At 33.0% G+C, this 16,837-nt stretch overlaps 1 protein-coding gene across 1 annotated transcript in view; it reads right to left on the bottom strand.

The window, feature by feature from the left end:
- The window catches only part of LOC107730018 (type II inositol 3,4-bisphosphate 4-phosphatase-like), a 133,333-nt gene that overhangs the window by 93,235 nt on the left and 23,261 nt on the right, over positions 1-16,837 (bottom strand). The window contains exons 3-4 of the mRNA XM_016540769.1: positions 4,732-4,840; positions 1,192-1,261 (exon numbers count right to left, since the gene is read on the bottom strand). Of these exons, the coding sequence (XP_016396255.1) occupies positions 1,192-1,261; positions 4,732-4,840 (179 nt within the window). The remainder of the gene's footprint in view (positions 1-1,191; positions 1,262-4,731; positions 4,841-16,837) is intronic.

Consider the following 16,837-nt stretch of genomic DNA (forward strand, 5'->3'; position numbering starts at 1 on the left):
TGACACCACTAATATATATATATATATATATATATATATATTGAATTTGTGATATGAAAATGAACATTTAGACCTATTAAATTCAGTGGAAATCTTCAGACATTAATTATAACCCTTTAAGCAAAAACAGGACACTCCAAAATACTAAAAGACATCATGCTCATTTATAATGAAAATGTTGTATTAAAACAAATTTCACAAGTGGTCTCAGACATTTGAACCCCACTGCAAAAAAAAAAAAATATCTTGAGGTATCAGTGAATTCTGCATGGCTGCTGCAGAGCATGAGAACTAGTGTTGACTGGTTAGCGTGACCCAGTTAACCGCTGATGGAAGATGGTTGCAAAAAACATATTCACCACTGACAGCAATGTAAAACATGCATTCGGATGAAATATATTTTAATAACATAAACTGGAAATTATATTATACACTATCATTCAAAGGTTTGGATCATAAGATTTTTTAAATGTTTTTGAATAAAGTATTTTTTGCTCACCAAGGCTGCATTTATTTGATCAAAATCACAGTAAAAAATGTGAAATATTATTACAATTTAAAAGCACTGTGATCTATTGTAATATATTTTAAAAAGCAATTTATTCTTGTGATAAATAAGCTGAATTTTCAGCATCATTACTCCAGTCTTCATTGTCACATGATCCTTCAGAAATCATTCTAATATGCTGATTTGTTGCTCATAAACATTTATTATCAATATTGAAAACAGTTGTGCTGCTTAATATTTTTGGAGATTTTTTTAATATTCATAAATGAAATAGAAATCTTTTGTGACATTATATAAGTCTTTACTGTCGTTTTTGATCAGTTTAATGCATCCTTGCTGAATAAAAGTTTTTATTTCTTTTAAAATTATACAAAAGTCTTTTTGAACTTTTAAACAGTAGAATAAGTGTATTGCTAGTGCCTAATTCCTTCTTAAAAGTGCGACATGGACGTATTTTTTTTTGGGATCATGTACATTTTTGTGATGCCATCAGCCAATCAGCATTGTTAATTTTCTGTGAGTGTTGTGTCACATGACATTTATGCGTCAGGTGACTGGTTCAAAACAAACTGTCAGAGGAAATGAGTCGCCATAAGCAAAGATGGCGGATTTCACAAACTCTTTCTCCAAACTTTGCTGCATATGAGTAAAAAACACAAAATATAAAGTATTCTTTAACTCACCAGCATTCATTATTGGTACGTTGTCTTTGTCATTAATACTTCCATGTGACGACTCGTACACCAGCGTGCACTGTGGGAAGAAAACAAGATTGTGCATTTGAAAGTGAAGCTCATTTGTCCCGATTATTAGACATCAGCATAATGACTACTACTCTAAAAACACCGTCCCGTGACTCTCTCTCTCCGTCTCATGAGCCGAGCGCTCAGTGACAAGCTGTCACCTGCACCGCTGCTCAGATAATAGAGGACTTCTCCAAGTATCCCCGAGCGCCAATGTAAGCAATCCAGGAGAGAAGAGACCCTCACGGCAGCTCAAGACAAACACGACCCTTCATCAACATCAGCCGCAGCGCTCACGGCCTAATCACTTGAAATGCATCGCCCGCATCAGGGTTTAGTGCGATGACGGATGAGTCTTCACGTCTCATTAGGTCTCATGACCTTGGATGGGTCTGTAAGAGTTTCCAGTCAGTTCTTGGCACACAGCTCAAGGGGAAAAAAACCCAAAACAAGAGAGGAGTTGTGATCAAGCCATGTTTTATGAAGAGCCTTGTTCTGTGGCAGATGCTCCTCAAACATACATCAGGCCTGACCCACATTCCCTCATGAAGAACAAAGAAAATCACTTCTGAAGCCCTCAGATCAAATAAAACCACAACGGCTCTGAGCCAATAAACAGACACACACTTGTTACAGTAGAGCACAAAAACAACTTATTATCTATCTATCTATCTGTCTGTCCATCCGTCCGTCCATCCGTCCGTCCGTCTATCTATCTATCTATCTGTATTCCATCCATCCATTCGTCTGTCTGTCTGTCTGTCTGTCTGTCTGTCTGTCTGTCTATCTATCTATCTATCTATCTATCTATCTGTCTGTCTGAATTCCATCCATTCGTCTGTCTGTCTATCTATCTATCTATCTATCTATCTATATTCCATCCATCCATTCGTCTGTCTGTCTGTCTGTCTATCTATCTATCTGTATTCCATTCATCCATTCATCTGTCTGTCTGTCTATCTATCTGTCTGTCTGTATTCCATCCACTTTTTCAAGTTAAAAACTGAGTTATTCCTACTTCCCTGCATTCAAATATAAATTCTGATCTCTAAATTAATTCAAATTCAGCACTGTCATTTACAAGGCACTATCTATTTAAATCTCTTCAAGTTTCTCTATTAAAATGGTGCTCAGTCTAAATATCCTCCATTTCCTCTCTCATGTCCTTCATCCATCTCCATAATGCTCCACAATTCTCACACCCTTCTGGTTTCTTCCCTATATTCTGTCTGTCTCTTTCCTGCTGATTAATGAAGGTTAAAGGGCTCTGCTGATGGCCGTGTCAGTGTAAGTTATTGAGTTTAGGGGACATGAAGGGTGTTATGCTGTCTGTCAGTGCAATAATGCTAAATTCTCCCTGACACACGGGACAAAAGCAGCTGAGGACACAAATACGGCTCATTTGCACATGTCCATCACAGATATCTAAATATACTGGATAAAATATTCCACAATATTCCATAAACATCCATATATACACATACATGCACACTGTAAACTCTCTCCAAACGGCTGCTTTACTTCTTCAGTCAACTGTGCAATTGAATTTCAGGGATGCCACACTCAATATTCACTCCACTTTCCTTTTTTGACTGGAGACATGTCCTGAGAGGTGATTTTCTATTACACGCCCTTACAAACTGCATGCACATGCACAAAAATACAAGCTACAGGTGCATCTCAATAAATTAGAATGTCGTGGAAAAGTTAATTTATTTCAGTAATTCAACTCAAATTGTGAAACTCGTGTAAATTTACAGTAGTTCAACTGCAGTCAAGTAACTCTCTTGAAAACGTAGTTAGCTACACAGCAAGCTACTAACACATTACATATGAGCATTGCATTTAACTAAATATTTTACTTCAAAAACAACTAAATTACATCATTAACCAATTATTTGCTCTGTTATTGTTCGTTTAGATGATCTGTGCGACCACAATAAAATAGGATGAAAAATACAGCGATTTTGTCTTGAAAGCAGTTGAACCACTGGTGTTGTTAATAATAAAAATATAATATTGCCTAAAAAATAAAATACCTAGAAATAAATATTTCAATTTAAAAATGTCATTCATAAAAAGAAAAATAACTTATTAGGCATAAACTATATATATAATAATAATCATAAATGAATAAAGGTATAAAAAAAAATGAACAAATAAAATTTAACAACCTAACAAGCAAATAAATAAATTCTATAGGTAGCATTTCAAACATTACTTAACTTTTAATGTTTCTGAAAAGACGCTATATGCTGTGTGTTTATGGGCATTTAAAAAAATGTTACATAATGTAAACATTGTGTTTGCATTAAACTGACTGTCTGTAATACTTATATACTCAAAAGGATCTTATGAGTTATATACTTCAAAAGCTACACTGAAAGCAGTTTTAAAACAGTTTCGCTGTGTGAGTAGCAGCGCTAGTTTAGTATAAATAAAAACCATATATACCTTTTAAATAAAATCAATGCCTACAAAATAAAAATGAAATGCTACCAAATATCTATAGAATTAATTTCTGGTAACATTTTATTTTGATAGTCCACTTTAGACATTCTACTAACAGTAAGTAACTTTGCAACCACATGTCAACTAGCAGTCATTAGAGTATTAGTAGACTGTCTGCTTAATATAAGAAACTGCAAGTATATGTCAACTTATTCTACTAGCCCTAAACCTAACCTAACAGTCTACTCTGAGAGTTAGTAGACATGTAGTTGCAAATTAATGAGAATTAGTTGACATGTTGTTGCAAAGTTACTTATAGTTAGTAGAATTAGTTAGTGGACTATCAAAATAAAGTCTAACCTAATTTCTTTCTGTCATAGTTCTTAACCTTAAATTATAAAAATTAGGGATGCACCCGATACTGGTCTCCTGTACTCGTAATGAGTACTGGAAAAAGTGGTATCGGTGCATCCCTAATTAAAATACATAGTATAAAAATACAATACAATCATTATACATTTAATAAATAAATAAATAATACTTAATAAACATAAATAAGTAAACAAATAAATTCTATAGATTAGCTTGCCAAACTAAACTATCTATCTGTTATACTTATATATTCAAATGCTACACTGTTTTAAAAGCAGTTGAACTACTAGTGTTGTTAAGTTAGTAGCAGTGCTAGTTTAGTATAAATAAAAACACTATATTACTCAAGAAATAAAAATGAAATGCCACTTACTGAAATAAAATTTCTATAAAATGAAATGTTATTCCACTGTAGTTCATCAAAAGATAAATTATTAACTTACTGTATATCAATTATAGAAAATTATCATAAATGTATTTATTTAGAAAAATGTTAAATAAATAACAAATACATGAATGAATGAATGAATGAATAGGAATGAATAGAATAAGCTGAACAAATTTGTCTGTAAAGCCTATATACTCTTCCACTATTTTAAAAGCAGTCAAACTACTAGTGTTATTTAGTTAATAGCTAGTTGTATTTATTTAGCTTACCTTCCGGTGCATGTCGGTGGTAAAGTGGTCCACCTCACCATCCTCGATCTCACCCATCTTCATCCGGCTCACCACCACTGTGCCCACTGTAGCTGAATCATCTGCTGTCCTGAAACACATCCACACAACGACACATACACGTGTGTCAACGTCTTGTTTGAACATGAATGAGTGTCTAGATTACGCCCATCATCTTTCATTACATTTGTTCATTTCATCCAATCAGACTCATTGTATATTTGTATCATTTCCAATCAGAATGTCCGGTCTTCCGTAAAAAAAGGGACACTGCGGCCTCGCTAAGGTAACTCAAACCCATATCTGATATCCTGCAGACATTAGCAATGATTAAAAAAATATTACTGGTTTTCTCAGTAGTAACCGGCTGCAGGTTTGGCACGATCAGATCAGGCCCCAGCTGTGGCTGTTCACATGCCAGCAGACTTGGAGCGAGTCTGATATCTGAGGTTATGATTGACCTCAAATTAACTTTGAAGCTCGATTGAGTTGTGGAGGAGAGGAAAAGACATCCAGTCAGCCTTTAGAGGCGCATTGGCAGATTACCCATCCATGAACATGACCTAGACAAATCTAATTGGCCCTGGGTCTCTTTATGACAACAGTAAATCAGAGAGCGTTGTTATGAGAAGAGCTAGCGCTTTATGCTAATAGATCTGAATGAGACGCCGTTAGCAACCCATTTTACTTCTGTAATGTGACACTTTTCTGAGTGAAACAGGATATTTAATGACTGAAAGAAACGCAGGGACTTTTTATCCATTGGGGATTAATTGGAGAGCGACAAGTAGTCATTATATAGCAAAAATGGAGCTTGATGGTTGGAGCGGTTAATAAAGAAAGAGGCATTCTTGATGTTAATCGAAAAGGAAAGTCATTTCAGAGTTGTCACAAGTTATGGTGTGGTACTACTTTTTCCTATATATTTTTCTCTCAAAGTGATTGTCACTATACAAGCTGTCACACAAGAAGATCTTTGTGAAGTTTATGCACTTACTGTATATATACTACAAGCTCAAACGATGTTTGTACCTGCCACCCACTGTGCATTTACAATTAGATATATATATATATATATATATATACACACAACATACATGAACACTACTATTCAAGTTGCAGTCAGTGAGAGTTTTTTTTTAGAAATTAATCATTTTTTCAGCAACGATGCATTAAATTGATCAAAAGTAGCAGTAAAGTCATTTATAAAGATACAAACGATTTCTATTTCAAATAAATGCTGTACTTTCTATTCATCAAAGAATCCTGATAAAAATGCGTCATAGTTTTCACAAAAATATGAAGCAGCACAATTGTTTCCAACATATAATAAATGCTTCTTGAGCAGCAAACCAGCATATTAGAGTGGTTTCTGAAGGGTCATGTGACACTGAAGACTGGAGTAATGATGCTGAAAATTCAGCTTTGATCACAGCAATAAATGACATTTTACAATATTTTCAAATAGAAAACAGTTATTTTCAATTGTAATAAAATTGTAGTCAAAATTATAAGATACTAAGTCAATTATGAGATAAAAAGTCTAAATTATGAGATACTAAGTCAATTATGAGATAAAATATCAAAATTATGAGATACTACAGTATGTTGATTATAACATAAAATATCAAAATTATGAGATACTACAGTATGTTGATTATAAGATAAAATGTCAAAATTATGAGATACTACAGTATGTTGATTATAAGATGAAATATCAAAATTATGAGATACTACAGTATGTTGATTATAACATAAAATATCAAAATTATGAGATACTACAGTATGTTGATTATAACATAAAATGTCAAAATTATGAGATACTACAGTATGTTGATTATCAAGCATAGCGTTAGTTCTGGCAGGTCACGTTAGTCAAGCTCGCATCAGCTGACTCTCAGCTGATCCCCATCAACCTATGGGAATACGACACCTATCTAAGCATTCATATATAAGGTCCCTCAGTATTATCAGCAGTTTTCGCATTGCTCAGTAGCTAATTACCCTTCTCCATCCCCAACTCCTCCTCTGTCAGTCAGAATTCAGCCTTCTGATTCTCCTTTGAATCAGAATAATTCAAAAATGTGTACATAACATTATTGAACTTTAACAATATCTGCAATACATTTATGTTGGTTCTGTTCTGTTTATCCTGGGTTAATTGTTGTCAATTTTGACTTTTAATATCATAATTTTGACTATTTATCTCAAAATTACATCCTTTGTCATAATTCTGAATTATCAAATAATTATTTTGTTTTCAAACCTTTTTTTCTGGTTCACTGAAAAACACAACATATCTGACAATATCACATCTTAAATGCAAATTACCCAATATTAAATTTGTTGTAAAAACTCAATATCACACAATCATGCTGCCTCCTTGTTCCTTATTAACTCAGAAATGGCTCCAGCCATTGTTGCGCATTTTAATTTTAGTAACTGAGTCTTGGCATCTCTTGAGCTAGGTATGCATATACACATATCATGTACCAAAGTCCTGCATAGTATAAAAAGGGCAAAGGAAAGAGCAGCAGTGGTGAGAATCATAAATCTTCTCACATACAGAATCACAAGACTTGATGATTTATGATGCCTTTGAACTCACAGCTGACTCTGACATTATTTCCTACTGCGAATAACAGTCAATTAAGAGAGGCAGAATTAATATTTCTCTCTCAAAAATACATACGTCTTTATTTTGAGCTAGAGGGCATCTCAAGGACACAGTGCCTTCCACACAAAGAAGACCTGATAGTCAAGATACTGTATTGGTGCCGCTCACAAAAGGACTGAGATAGGTTGAATTTGAACATGATATTCAAGAGAAAGAGACGTGAAAAGCTAAATGAAGAGTGACATTGAAAAGAAGCACTTCAGTGGAATGTAAGAAACCAACCTTACTCTTCACCAGCCGACACGCTGGGTCCGTGTCAACCAAAGTGTCTATAAAACCTGCAGAAGAGCGATCCCTTAGCATTGCCATTCAGTTCAGTTTCTCGGCTGAAGTATACCCTTTGCAATCTGCCGTCTTTGCTTAAGAGCACTGAGATTCACAGTTTATTTTTCCTTGACTGCCATTAAAGAATAAAAATAAAATAAAATACAAAACAACTTAACATTTAAAAATAAAATATAAAACTAAATGAAAAATAAAATACAAACTAAAAAATACAATAAAAATAAATAAAACAAAGCAAATATAATACAAACCAAATTAAAATCTAAAATTAAAAAGTACATGATTGAATTAAAAAATATAAAACTAAGAAAATAAAATACAAAACTAAATTTAAAAATAAAATTAATTACAAAATTAAAAATAAAATAATTTAAATTAAATAAAATAATAAAATGTATAATTGTGTGAGCTGATAGCTCATGGATCAAAATAAAAATAAATAAATAAATACAATTTATTAAAACCAAAACTGTTGTATACGTGTGTAACACAGTTCGTAAGTTCAGGAAGAAGGAGGCGGGAACCGGCGAACATTTAAACAAAACTTTAATAATAAAATAAACAAAAAACAGCACAACAGCCCCTCACGGACGACTGCCGCGCACAAACAGAACCAAAACACAAAATAAAGTCCAGGCCTGGTCCTCTCTCGTCCTTCACTGTCGTCACTCCTCCTTTTATCCTTCCGGCGCTCCTCCGTGGGACTCGAGACCGGTGAGTGGCGCAGGTGCCGCGCATTATCATTAACTCCACCGGCCTCGCTCCGTTCCCACGGCTCTCGGCCCCGCCCCACTCATCACAACGTGTTAATAAAACTGTCATACATTCTTGATTCTTGGTATTATTCCTCAAACTGCTCTTCTCCCTCACAAGTTCAATCAAAAACCGATTTCGTGAACCGATTTAAATAAATACACTCAAACGAACCCACTCAAAAGAACATTCATTCATTCATTGCTAGTCGACTCTTTTATGGATGATTAGTCAAAATGAAGCAGCGGTGAAGCTGTAACACCGTCTCAGTCTCGTTCTGCCTTTATTTCTCCCATACATCTCACCCCACCTGCGGAGAAATCCTCCGATTTTTGACCTACATAAAAAGCCGGACGGTGCTAAAAATAGCTCGCTGGTTTTATGATAGTCTGAAAGAGTAATGCTGGCACGATTCTGGAGAGCAAATGAGTGTAAGCGACGCTGGATCCTTGCAAATGAATGAGCCGTTTCTTCACTTTGCTTTTCCCATGACTCAGCAGTAATTGCATTCGGATGGCCGTCTCAATCAGAGCGTCGACACACTGAGCTTCTGAACAGATGCTTGTTTTGGAGCATTTCCAGTCTTTTCCAAACAGACGCTATGCAACAGCTACTCATGAATATGAACAACCAGCTCCCTTGCTATTTTTACAGTGGAGCATATTAAATGAATTGAATTCATTCAGAAATCATGTCACAGGCTGCGGCGAGAGGACGGTTTATCTGGCCGCTCGATATTATTGTGTATTAAAGCGGGCGGCTGATGGATGTCGCTGAGCGCTGTGAAAGGTCATTCGTCAGTTGGTTTCCGAGGGCTGTTAAAATCTCAGCCTCAAACGAGGTCATGTTATGAAGCTCATGTCTAAAGCCTGAGCGCTATAACCGTGTATTATAGACTCTGTGTTTCATTCTAGAGAGGTGGTGATCTTTTAAAAAGGGTAATTGAGAAATAGGTCAGTCCATGTATGTGGGATCATTACTATGGCGAACGCAAAACCTGTCAAGAACACGTCTGGGTCAGATTTAACCCTAAATTCACAAGAAAGAAATTAGAAATTATATTTTGCATAAAGAAAATGTAGTCTACTTTTGCATTTGAGTTGTAAAACGTCCAGAAAAAATCTGTCTAGCTGACAAATAGCAAAAATGATAATTAGTTTGACCGATATTTTAACTTGTATTCTTTTTATTCTCAATGAGCAGTTATTAGTCATCTAAATGTCCAAAAGCAAAACTATAAATAAAAAATTCTGTTATTAAACATTACAAATTAATGTTAAAAATGAATTAAAAATTTAATTAATTAAAATTAAAAATTAAATAAATTGATTATTATTATTATTATTATTACTATTATTATAGAAAATAACTAAAAAAAAACTAAAAAAACATGTGGGATCATTATTGGGGTGATTGTGAATCCTGTCAAGAACTAAAAATTACAAATTAGAACTAAAATTCCAGAACTAATTAAAGTTTTTAATTTGAATTAACAATTAATTAAACAATTACTAATTAATATGATCGCTATGATGATTACAGAAAATAAATAAATAGATGTTGGATAATTATTAGAGCAACTACAAAACCTGTCAAGAACAAGGTCATATTTAACCTTAAAATCAAAAGAAAGAAATGAGAATGTATATTTTGCATAAAGAAAATGTAGTTTATTTTTATACTTGTTTTTAATTGTGATAATATAATATATATCATAATATATCATATACCATGATAGATTGCATTTCCTCAAAACACAGTCTCATAAGAAAATTCATTTCTGGTAAGTAAGAAAAAAATTGAAACAAAAAAAATGCATTAATAAATGAATTAGTTACTTAAAAATTGAAAGTTATAGATATAGATATATACATACATACACAATTTTCAAAAAAAAAAAAATCTATTTTTTGTGTTTGATTTTGAGGTGAAATGTGACGTGGTTCGCCCACTGCACGCTCAAATGAAATGTATAAACTAGTGAATTCAGGTAAACATCTCGAGATTAAACTCCCCCAGCAATTCACTGTGCTCTGTCTGAGGATCTTACATGGCACAGCTTTTACTGAGGCTTATGAATCGAGGCAGTGTGTTTGGCGCAGTCTTTCATTTCCATAAAGCTTCATTATGTGCGCCCTGCTTGTGGTTGCGAGTCAATTTGCAAAGGCATTTGTGAGGCAAGCTCCAATCAATGACAATCGAATGAGAGCGCCAGTCACTGGTGCAGAAAACAGGAAGCCAGTCATTGACCTCATCACAATCCAGCGCAGTAATTGTGCTTTATTATTAACTAGATTCGCACGTTTCCTGTACCTGGTAATTCTGTTATTCACTTATTTCCTTATGAGATAATATGTTGAGAAGCGAGCTGTGAATTGGCTCATGAGGAGGCCCAGATGGAATCTGAAGATGACTTCTTTCGCACATTTTCTCCATTTTTGGGCGCCAATCTGTTTTCTGTGGACAAATCTGTGGAATTTAAAGAATGGATTTAAACATGGTAAAATGCGTTAAACCAAGCTGAGAGTACTTCAGTCTTATTGGTAGCTGAAAGCATGATCACGTTAGCAGAAATATTTAATAAAACATTAAAAACCTTTAAGTGGGCTCAGATTCCAGTTGGTCTTTTTGAGTTGTGCAACTTTCAGAAATCCCTGTTTAGCCGCTGAGCACCAACAAAATAATGAAAATGACAGTCGGCTTGACTAATATTTTTACTCATATTCTTATTCTGCCTGAGCAGATATTAGTCATTTAATAGGAAAATTCAAGTTTAACAGATAAATTCTAAAATCTGAATGTCCAAAAGCAAAACTAAAACTGAAAATACTTTTTGCCATTCTATTATTAACAAGGAATATGATCAGTACGATAAAGAAAATAAAGAAAATATACAACAAAAAATACAAATACAAATATTTAAATATATATATATAAATATACTGTACTACTATAAATATCAGTTGATAACATTAAAACTACTAATACAATTGGTATGATATCTTAAAAAATAATACTATAAAATAAAAAATATCAGTCTATAACCTTTAAAATAATATTAATACAAATAGTGTGATATCTTAAAAAATATATAAAATATTTAAATATATTTAAATATAATATTATATATACATATATATATATATATATACTGTATATATATTTATATACAGAATATATATATATATAAACAGCATCAGCTGATAACCTAACATAATAATATTCATATAATTAGTGTTACATAGTAGAATGAATGAATGTATGAATGATTCAGTGGTCCAGTGATTCAATGGTCCATTCAGATGGACTTGTTTAGTTTCTAATTGAATCAGCCATTTTGAAGGAATCCTTTGATTTGAATGATTCAATAAATCATTATTAAAACAGGGACCTGCTGCCACCTACTGGCGCTTTCATTGTCATCAGAATTTATCCATGACAGTCCTAAACCAGCCAAGGTGCCAAAAACACATTCAGCAAAATATTGTTTGATTATCAATATTGACCAAAATTCCTCCATTTCAGGCCCCAGAATGAAAAAAAAGCTTATAAATAATAGTTGGTTTAATAAGGATAATTTTTCATTAAATAAAAACCTTTTTAAAAAATGAGACAATTTTTTTAATCATTGTATTAGCTACATGACAACCCCCCCATACATAGAAATTGACCACACCATCCCCACTGATTATTTTTTACAATTCGACCACTGCAGTGTTGGGAGTAAATAAAAACAAACCAAACAGCCTATTGGCAGTCGCCACATCGCATGGCTGCTCATTTGCATAAAGCATAAGAGGACACGCCCACCTCAACATCGTTCGCTCGAGTCTCAGGAGCATCGCTGACAATCAGTGACTCATCACTGTGTGTTTCAGCAGCTTCCCGTAAGAAACGCTTCTCTTCACAGTTTGCCAAACGCTGCTGAAAATGTGTTTTCACAAGTCACTTGTTCTATCAGCTCAGCAAGTTCACAGCAGCGGCAGCCACACTCCACTCCACCAAAAAACATCTCAAACATCTCAAACTCTCTCCACACCAGCACCCTCAGATCCTGATCATGCAAACAAGCAGCTCACCTTCTCAGCTGAAGGTCCTGGCCTGCGCTCGTGAATGTGAAAGTATCTCAGGCCAGTCAAAATGTCAAGCCAACAGGGGAAAGAGAGCAAAAGGTACCACAGACTAAAATACCCTGTTCTGCGGGGCTGGATGGAAATAGCTTAAAGGTAAGCTCTCGGTCTCAAGAACAGGGTTTGAGACGCTCAGGCTGGGGACACGTCATCTTTTAAAAACTCTAAAAGCCTTTAGTGTCTGTGAAGAGCCTGAGTATTAATATTTTACACCCCACACATTTATATAACAAAGCATTCAAAGCACGCTGTGTGATGGAAAGTACAAGACTCCTAACAAAAGAATAGTTTAGTAGTCAGTCATTATTGGTTATATGATCCTAAACACAATGGTATCTATCAATGTTAAACACCATTTCCACTGGTTTTCTACAGTAGTAAGGTATTATGGTCAAATTTTTTTTTCAAATTTCAGAATCATTTCTGTCATTATAATTGTGATAGTGATAAAAATGAAATGTAAAGTTTTATTTAAATACATTAAACAAAGCTAAACGAAGTGTGTATGCTTGTATCATGCTTGTCATGACAAATTTATAAAATAAAAAAATAAGAAATTATATTTTGCATATGTTAAGCCTTTTAGGACAATTATGATTTTTTGTGATTTTATTTGAACATGCAGTGTTGTTTTTAGTATCAATGAGATTCTATTAAAAACTTTTATTCATATCTTTTATTTTATAAAATGAGGCTTTTTTATATTCTTATTTTATATTTATATTTTTATTTTTAATTCATTTTAATTTTAAAGTTTTAGTAATGTCTAGTTTTTTAATTTTATTTCAGTTGGTTTTAGCTATTTTTAGATATTAGTTATTTTTACATCAAGTTATACTAAACATAATTTTTTTTTATTTCAGATAAATTTCATTTTATTTACAAATATATAAATATGGTTTTAATTTTAATTTCAGTTTTAGTTAACTATAATAACCCTTATTCTCATTACTGTAATAAAATAAACAACATAGTACAACATGTAACACCATGATGTAATAACATTTCCCAATTTCACTAATACGATTTTTTTTTTTTTGTATTGGAGTTCTAAGAATGGGGGGGAAATCTGCTTGCTCGTCATGACAACAATGGTCACAATGCAAAAAATCTTGTTTCTAATAATAATAATAATGTAAGAAAACATAATATGTCTTTTGATTATAGGGTAAAATGTGACTCCAAAAAAACATGAAAACATAAAATGCGTGTTTTTGAGACGTTTTATGAGATTTGTTCATTTACTAGTAAATGTAAACTACTTCAGCTCGTCTTGAGTTAGTCATAAGGCCATTCAAACAGAAAACACTGACACCTGAGCTGAGACTGTCATCTGTGTGTGTGTGCGTGCGCTGTGGGGCAGGAAGGATTTGAGTAGGATGTTGATGTGAGTCATTGATATTGACAGTCTGGGCTGTTAGCATTCCTCCCGCTCGCTCCTGAAAGTCACCAGGATTAGATTCATCAGAGCTGATGCAATCCCAGCACCACAGCAGGGATGTCCTCCGACAACTGCTGCTAATCCACACACACACACACACACACACACACACCACACAACATCAGCACGGCACTGAAACTAGAACACATGGACGGCACAAACAACACGGGGGTCATGATCGTCTTACAAATAAAGATTCGGTTAAAACCAAAAAACCTTTCTTCACAGCCTGATGCCAAAGCAGAAACATTTTAAATTCCACAAAAAACTTTCTATTCTCTAGTTCTTTAGAAAACCATCACAAGAATGTATTAATAAGTCTGGATTATATGTGGACTATTCACAATATATTTGCAAAAATGATGTCAGCTAGATAAAATTAACTAAAAAGATAAATAAGATAAGATCATTCTAATGTGCTTTATGTTCAGCCATAAATTGCTTAACGATTGAAATGCTTGGCTGAATTGGTTGAAAACATTTCAAACACACACAAACACACGCAAAAAAAAATAAAAATAAAAAAATAATTATATAAATTAGGGTGCTTTATTTTTGTCCATTAATTGCCTATAAGGTTTGGTTGTGATCAATAATGTGAATAATAATAAATAATAAATAAAAATATCAAATATAAAAAAAAACAAAAGACTGCTCTATGCTAACATATAATAATATGAATAAAATTAATATAATTTAAAAATTAATGTGATCAGTATGATGATAAAAAATAAAAAACAATACTAAATAAATAAAAATATCAAATAAAAATAAACAGCACTATTATAATTATCAGTTGATAACCTTAAAATAATAATATTAATGTAGTTGGTATGATATATAAAAAATAAACATCACTATAAAATATAGAAAATATCTAAAAATATCAGTCAATAACCTTAAAATAAAAATTTTAATATATTTAGTGTGATATATGAGAAAATAATAAATAATAATACAACATAAAATATAAAAAATGGATATAAAATAATGTGAAAACACTAATTTAAAACCAATCATAAAAATATAGAATATATATAGAATATAAAAAATGTAAACATTTAAGAATGTAATGTAATGAATTGGGAGTAAATAAATGAATTCGATATCAAACAATACTGATTTTGATGTGTTTGTTTGTTTTTTCAGCTTCAGAGGCTCCAAAAAAGTGTCAAAAGTTTCCAAATATTTTTGAAATCTTATATTTTGCAAATATTTTCATTACTTTAACCCAGTTGATAAACTCCCGTTTTTAGGTTTCCAGGTTTCTCATAATTGTGGGAGGCCTGTGGAAGGAACCTTTGAAAGACCTTTATTTGTAGTAGAGTAAGATGCAATCAGTCGTATAATGATTGTTCCTGTAAATATGTTCCTTCCAAAATGATCATTAGAGGCCTGATTGCCTGTTGGCCTCCATTATAATCCGCTCCGCACACAATCACCACGCCTGGCGTCCCTGTCAGAGAAGAAGCAGACTGAGCGTGCGTGTGTCTGTCGGTCCACCGAAGCCTTTCATTCAGCGATCATTAAAACAGTAAGCAGCTCCTCGTGTCAGACTGTGACGAGCCGAGCTTATCCCTGTCCCTCCGGTGTCAGAGCCCACTTCCTCTGTCAGTCATTTCAACTCGGCGTGGAGGAGCTCTGTCTAATACCTCCAGACTAACAATGAGAAAAATGTCAGAGCAGTGAAAAATGGGCCACGCTCCTGTGACAGTGCACTCACCGTGGGCTAAATGTCAAACCTCTCTCACCTCTGGCTGTTTGTTTAGCGTGTAATGCACGTGAACCTGGGTTAGGAACGCAAGCTCGTCGGCCGTAGCAGGACATTAGGCATCACAACTGTGTTCGGCACAGATACAGGCTCGTTTGCATTAGCATGCTGCCAAGCTAACAACCTGACGCTCCAGTAAGCATCCAGACACACAGCAGTTATTAAGACACATTTACTGTATATTAGTATTAAATATAAAATGATAATCAGTGTGATCAGGGATAGAGTATAATCAGACAGTGATTATCGTAATATACACCCTGACTGGGGGATTAAGAAGAAAACAATCCGCCTAACAACAAAACAGCATGTTGCCACAAACAAACGTAAAATAAAAATTAATGTAGTTAAGGCAAAAACTACAGTGATGTAACAAATGTAATAGTGATTTAATATACTTTATAATTAAATTAAATACTTAAATAAATATAATATTAATAATGAATTACTATTATTGCAATATAGAAATATTGTTATTATATCATTTTAATGTCACTATAAAATATTTTTAATGCATATTTTAATCCTACAAGTAGAAGAAAATAAGCCTAGTCATAAAACGGTATTTTGCCATAATCTAAAGTAAAAACATGCAATTAAGCAATTATTATACACAAATATCTGACTGCTCAGTGGTGTATAAAATTAAATAAATAAAAAAGAATAAAAATAAAAGAATAATATTAAATATATTTCTATATTAAATAATAATACTTTAGATTAATATTTTATATTTTATATTAACATTTAATGGTTTGTTGCCATCGACAAAAGTAAAAACATACAGTCCTTATATAATTAATACAATTTCTCTCTGATCAGATTTGTGACTAAAAGAAAGAAAGAAAGAAAGAAGATTTAAAAAATCTATCAAATATTAATCCAAATGTAATAATATTTTATTTAATATTTTATTTAAATGGTATGTTGCAAGTAACAAAAGTAAAAAAGAAAGAAAGAAAGAAAGAAAGAAAGAATTAATACTAAAAAAGGTCAAATATTAATCCAAATGCTATTTTATTTTATTTTAT

The sequence above is a fragment of the Sinocyclocheilus rhinocerous genome, unplaced genomic scaffold (assembly GCF_001515625.1).
Source record: "Sinocyclocheilus rhinocerous isolate Xijiao unplaced genomic scaffold, SAMN03320098_v1.1 scaffold313, whole genome shotgun sequence".
NCBI classification, from domain to species: Eukaryota; Metazoa; Chordata; class Actinopteri; order Cypriniformes; family Cyprinidae; genus Sinocyclocheilus; species Sinocyclocheilus rhinocerous.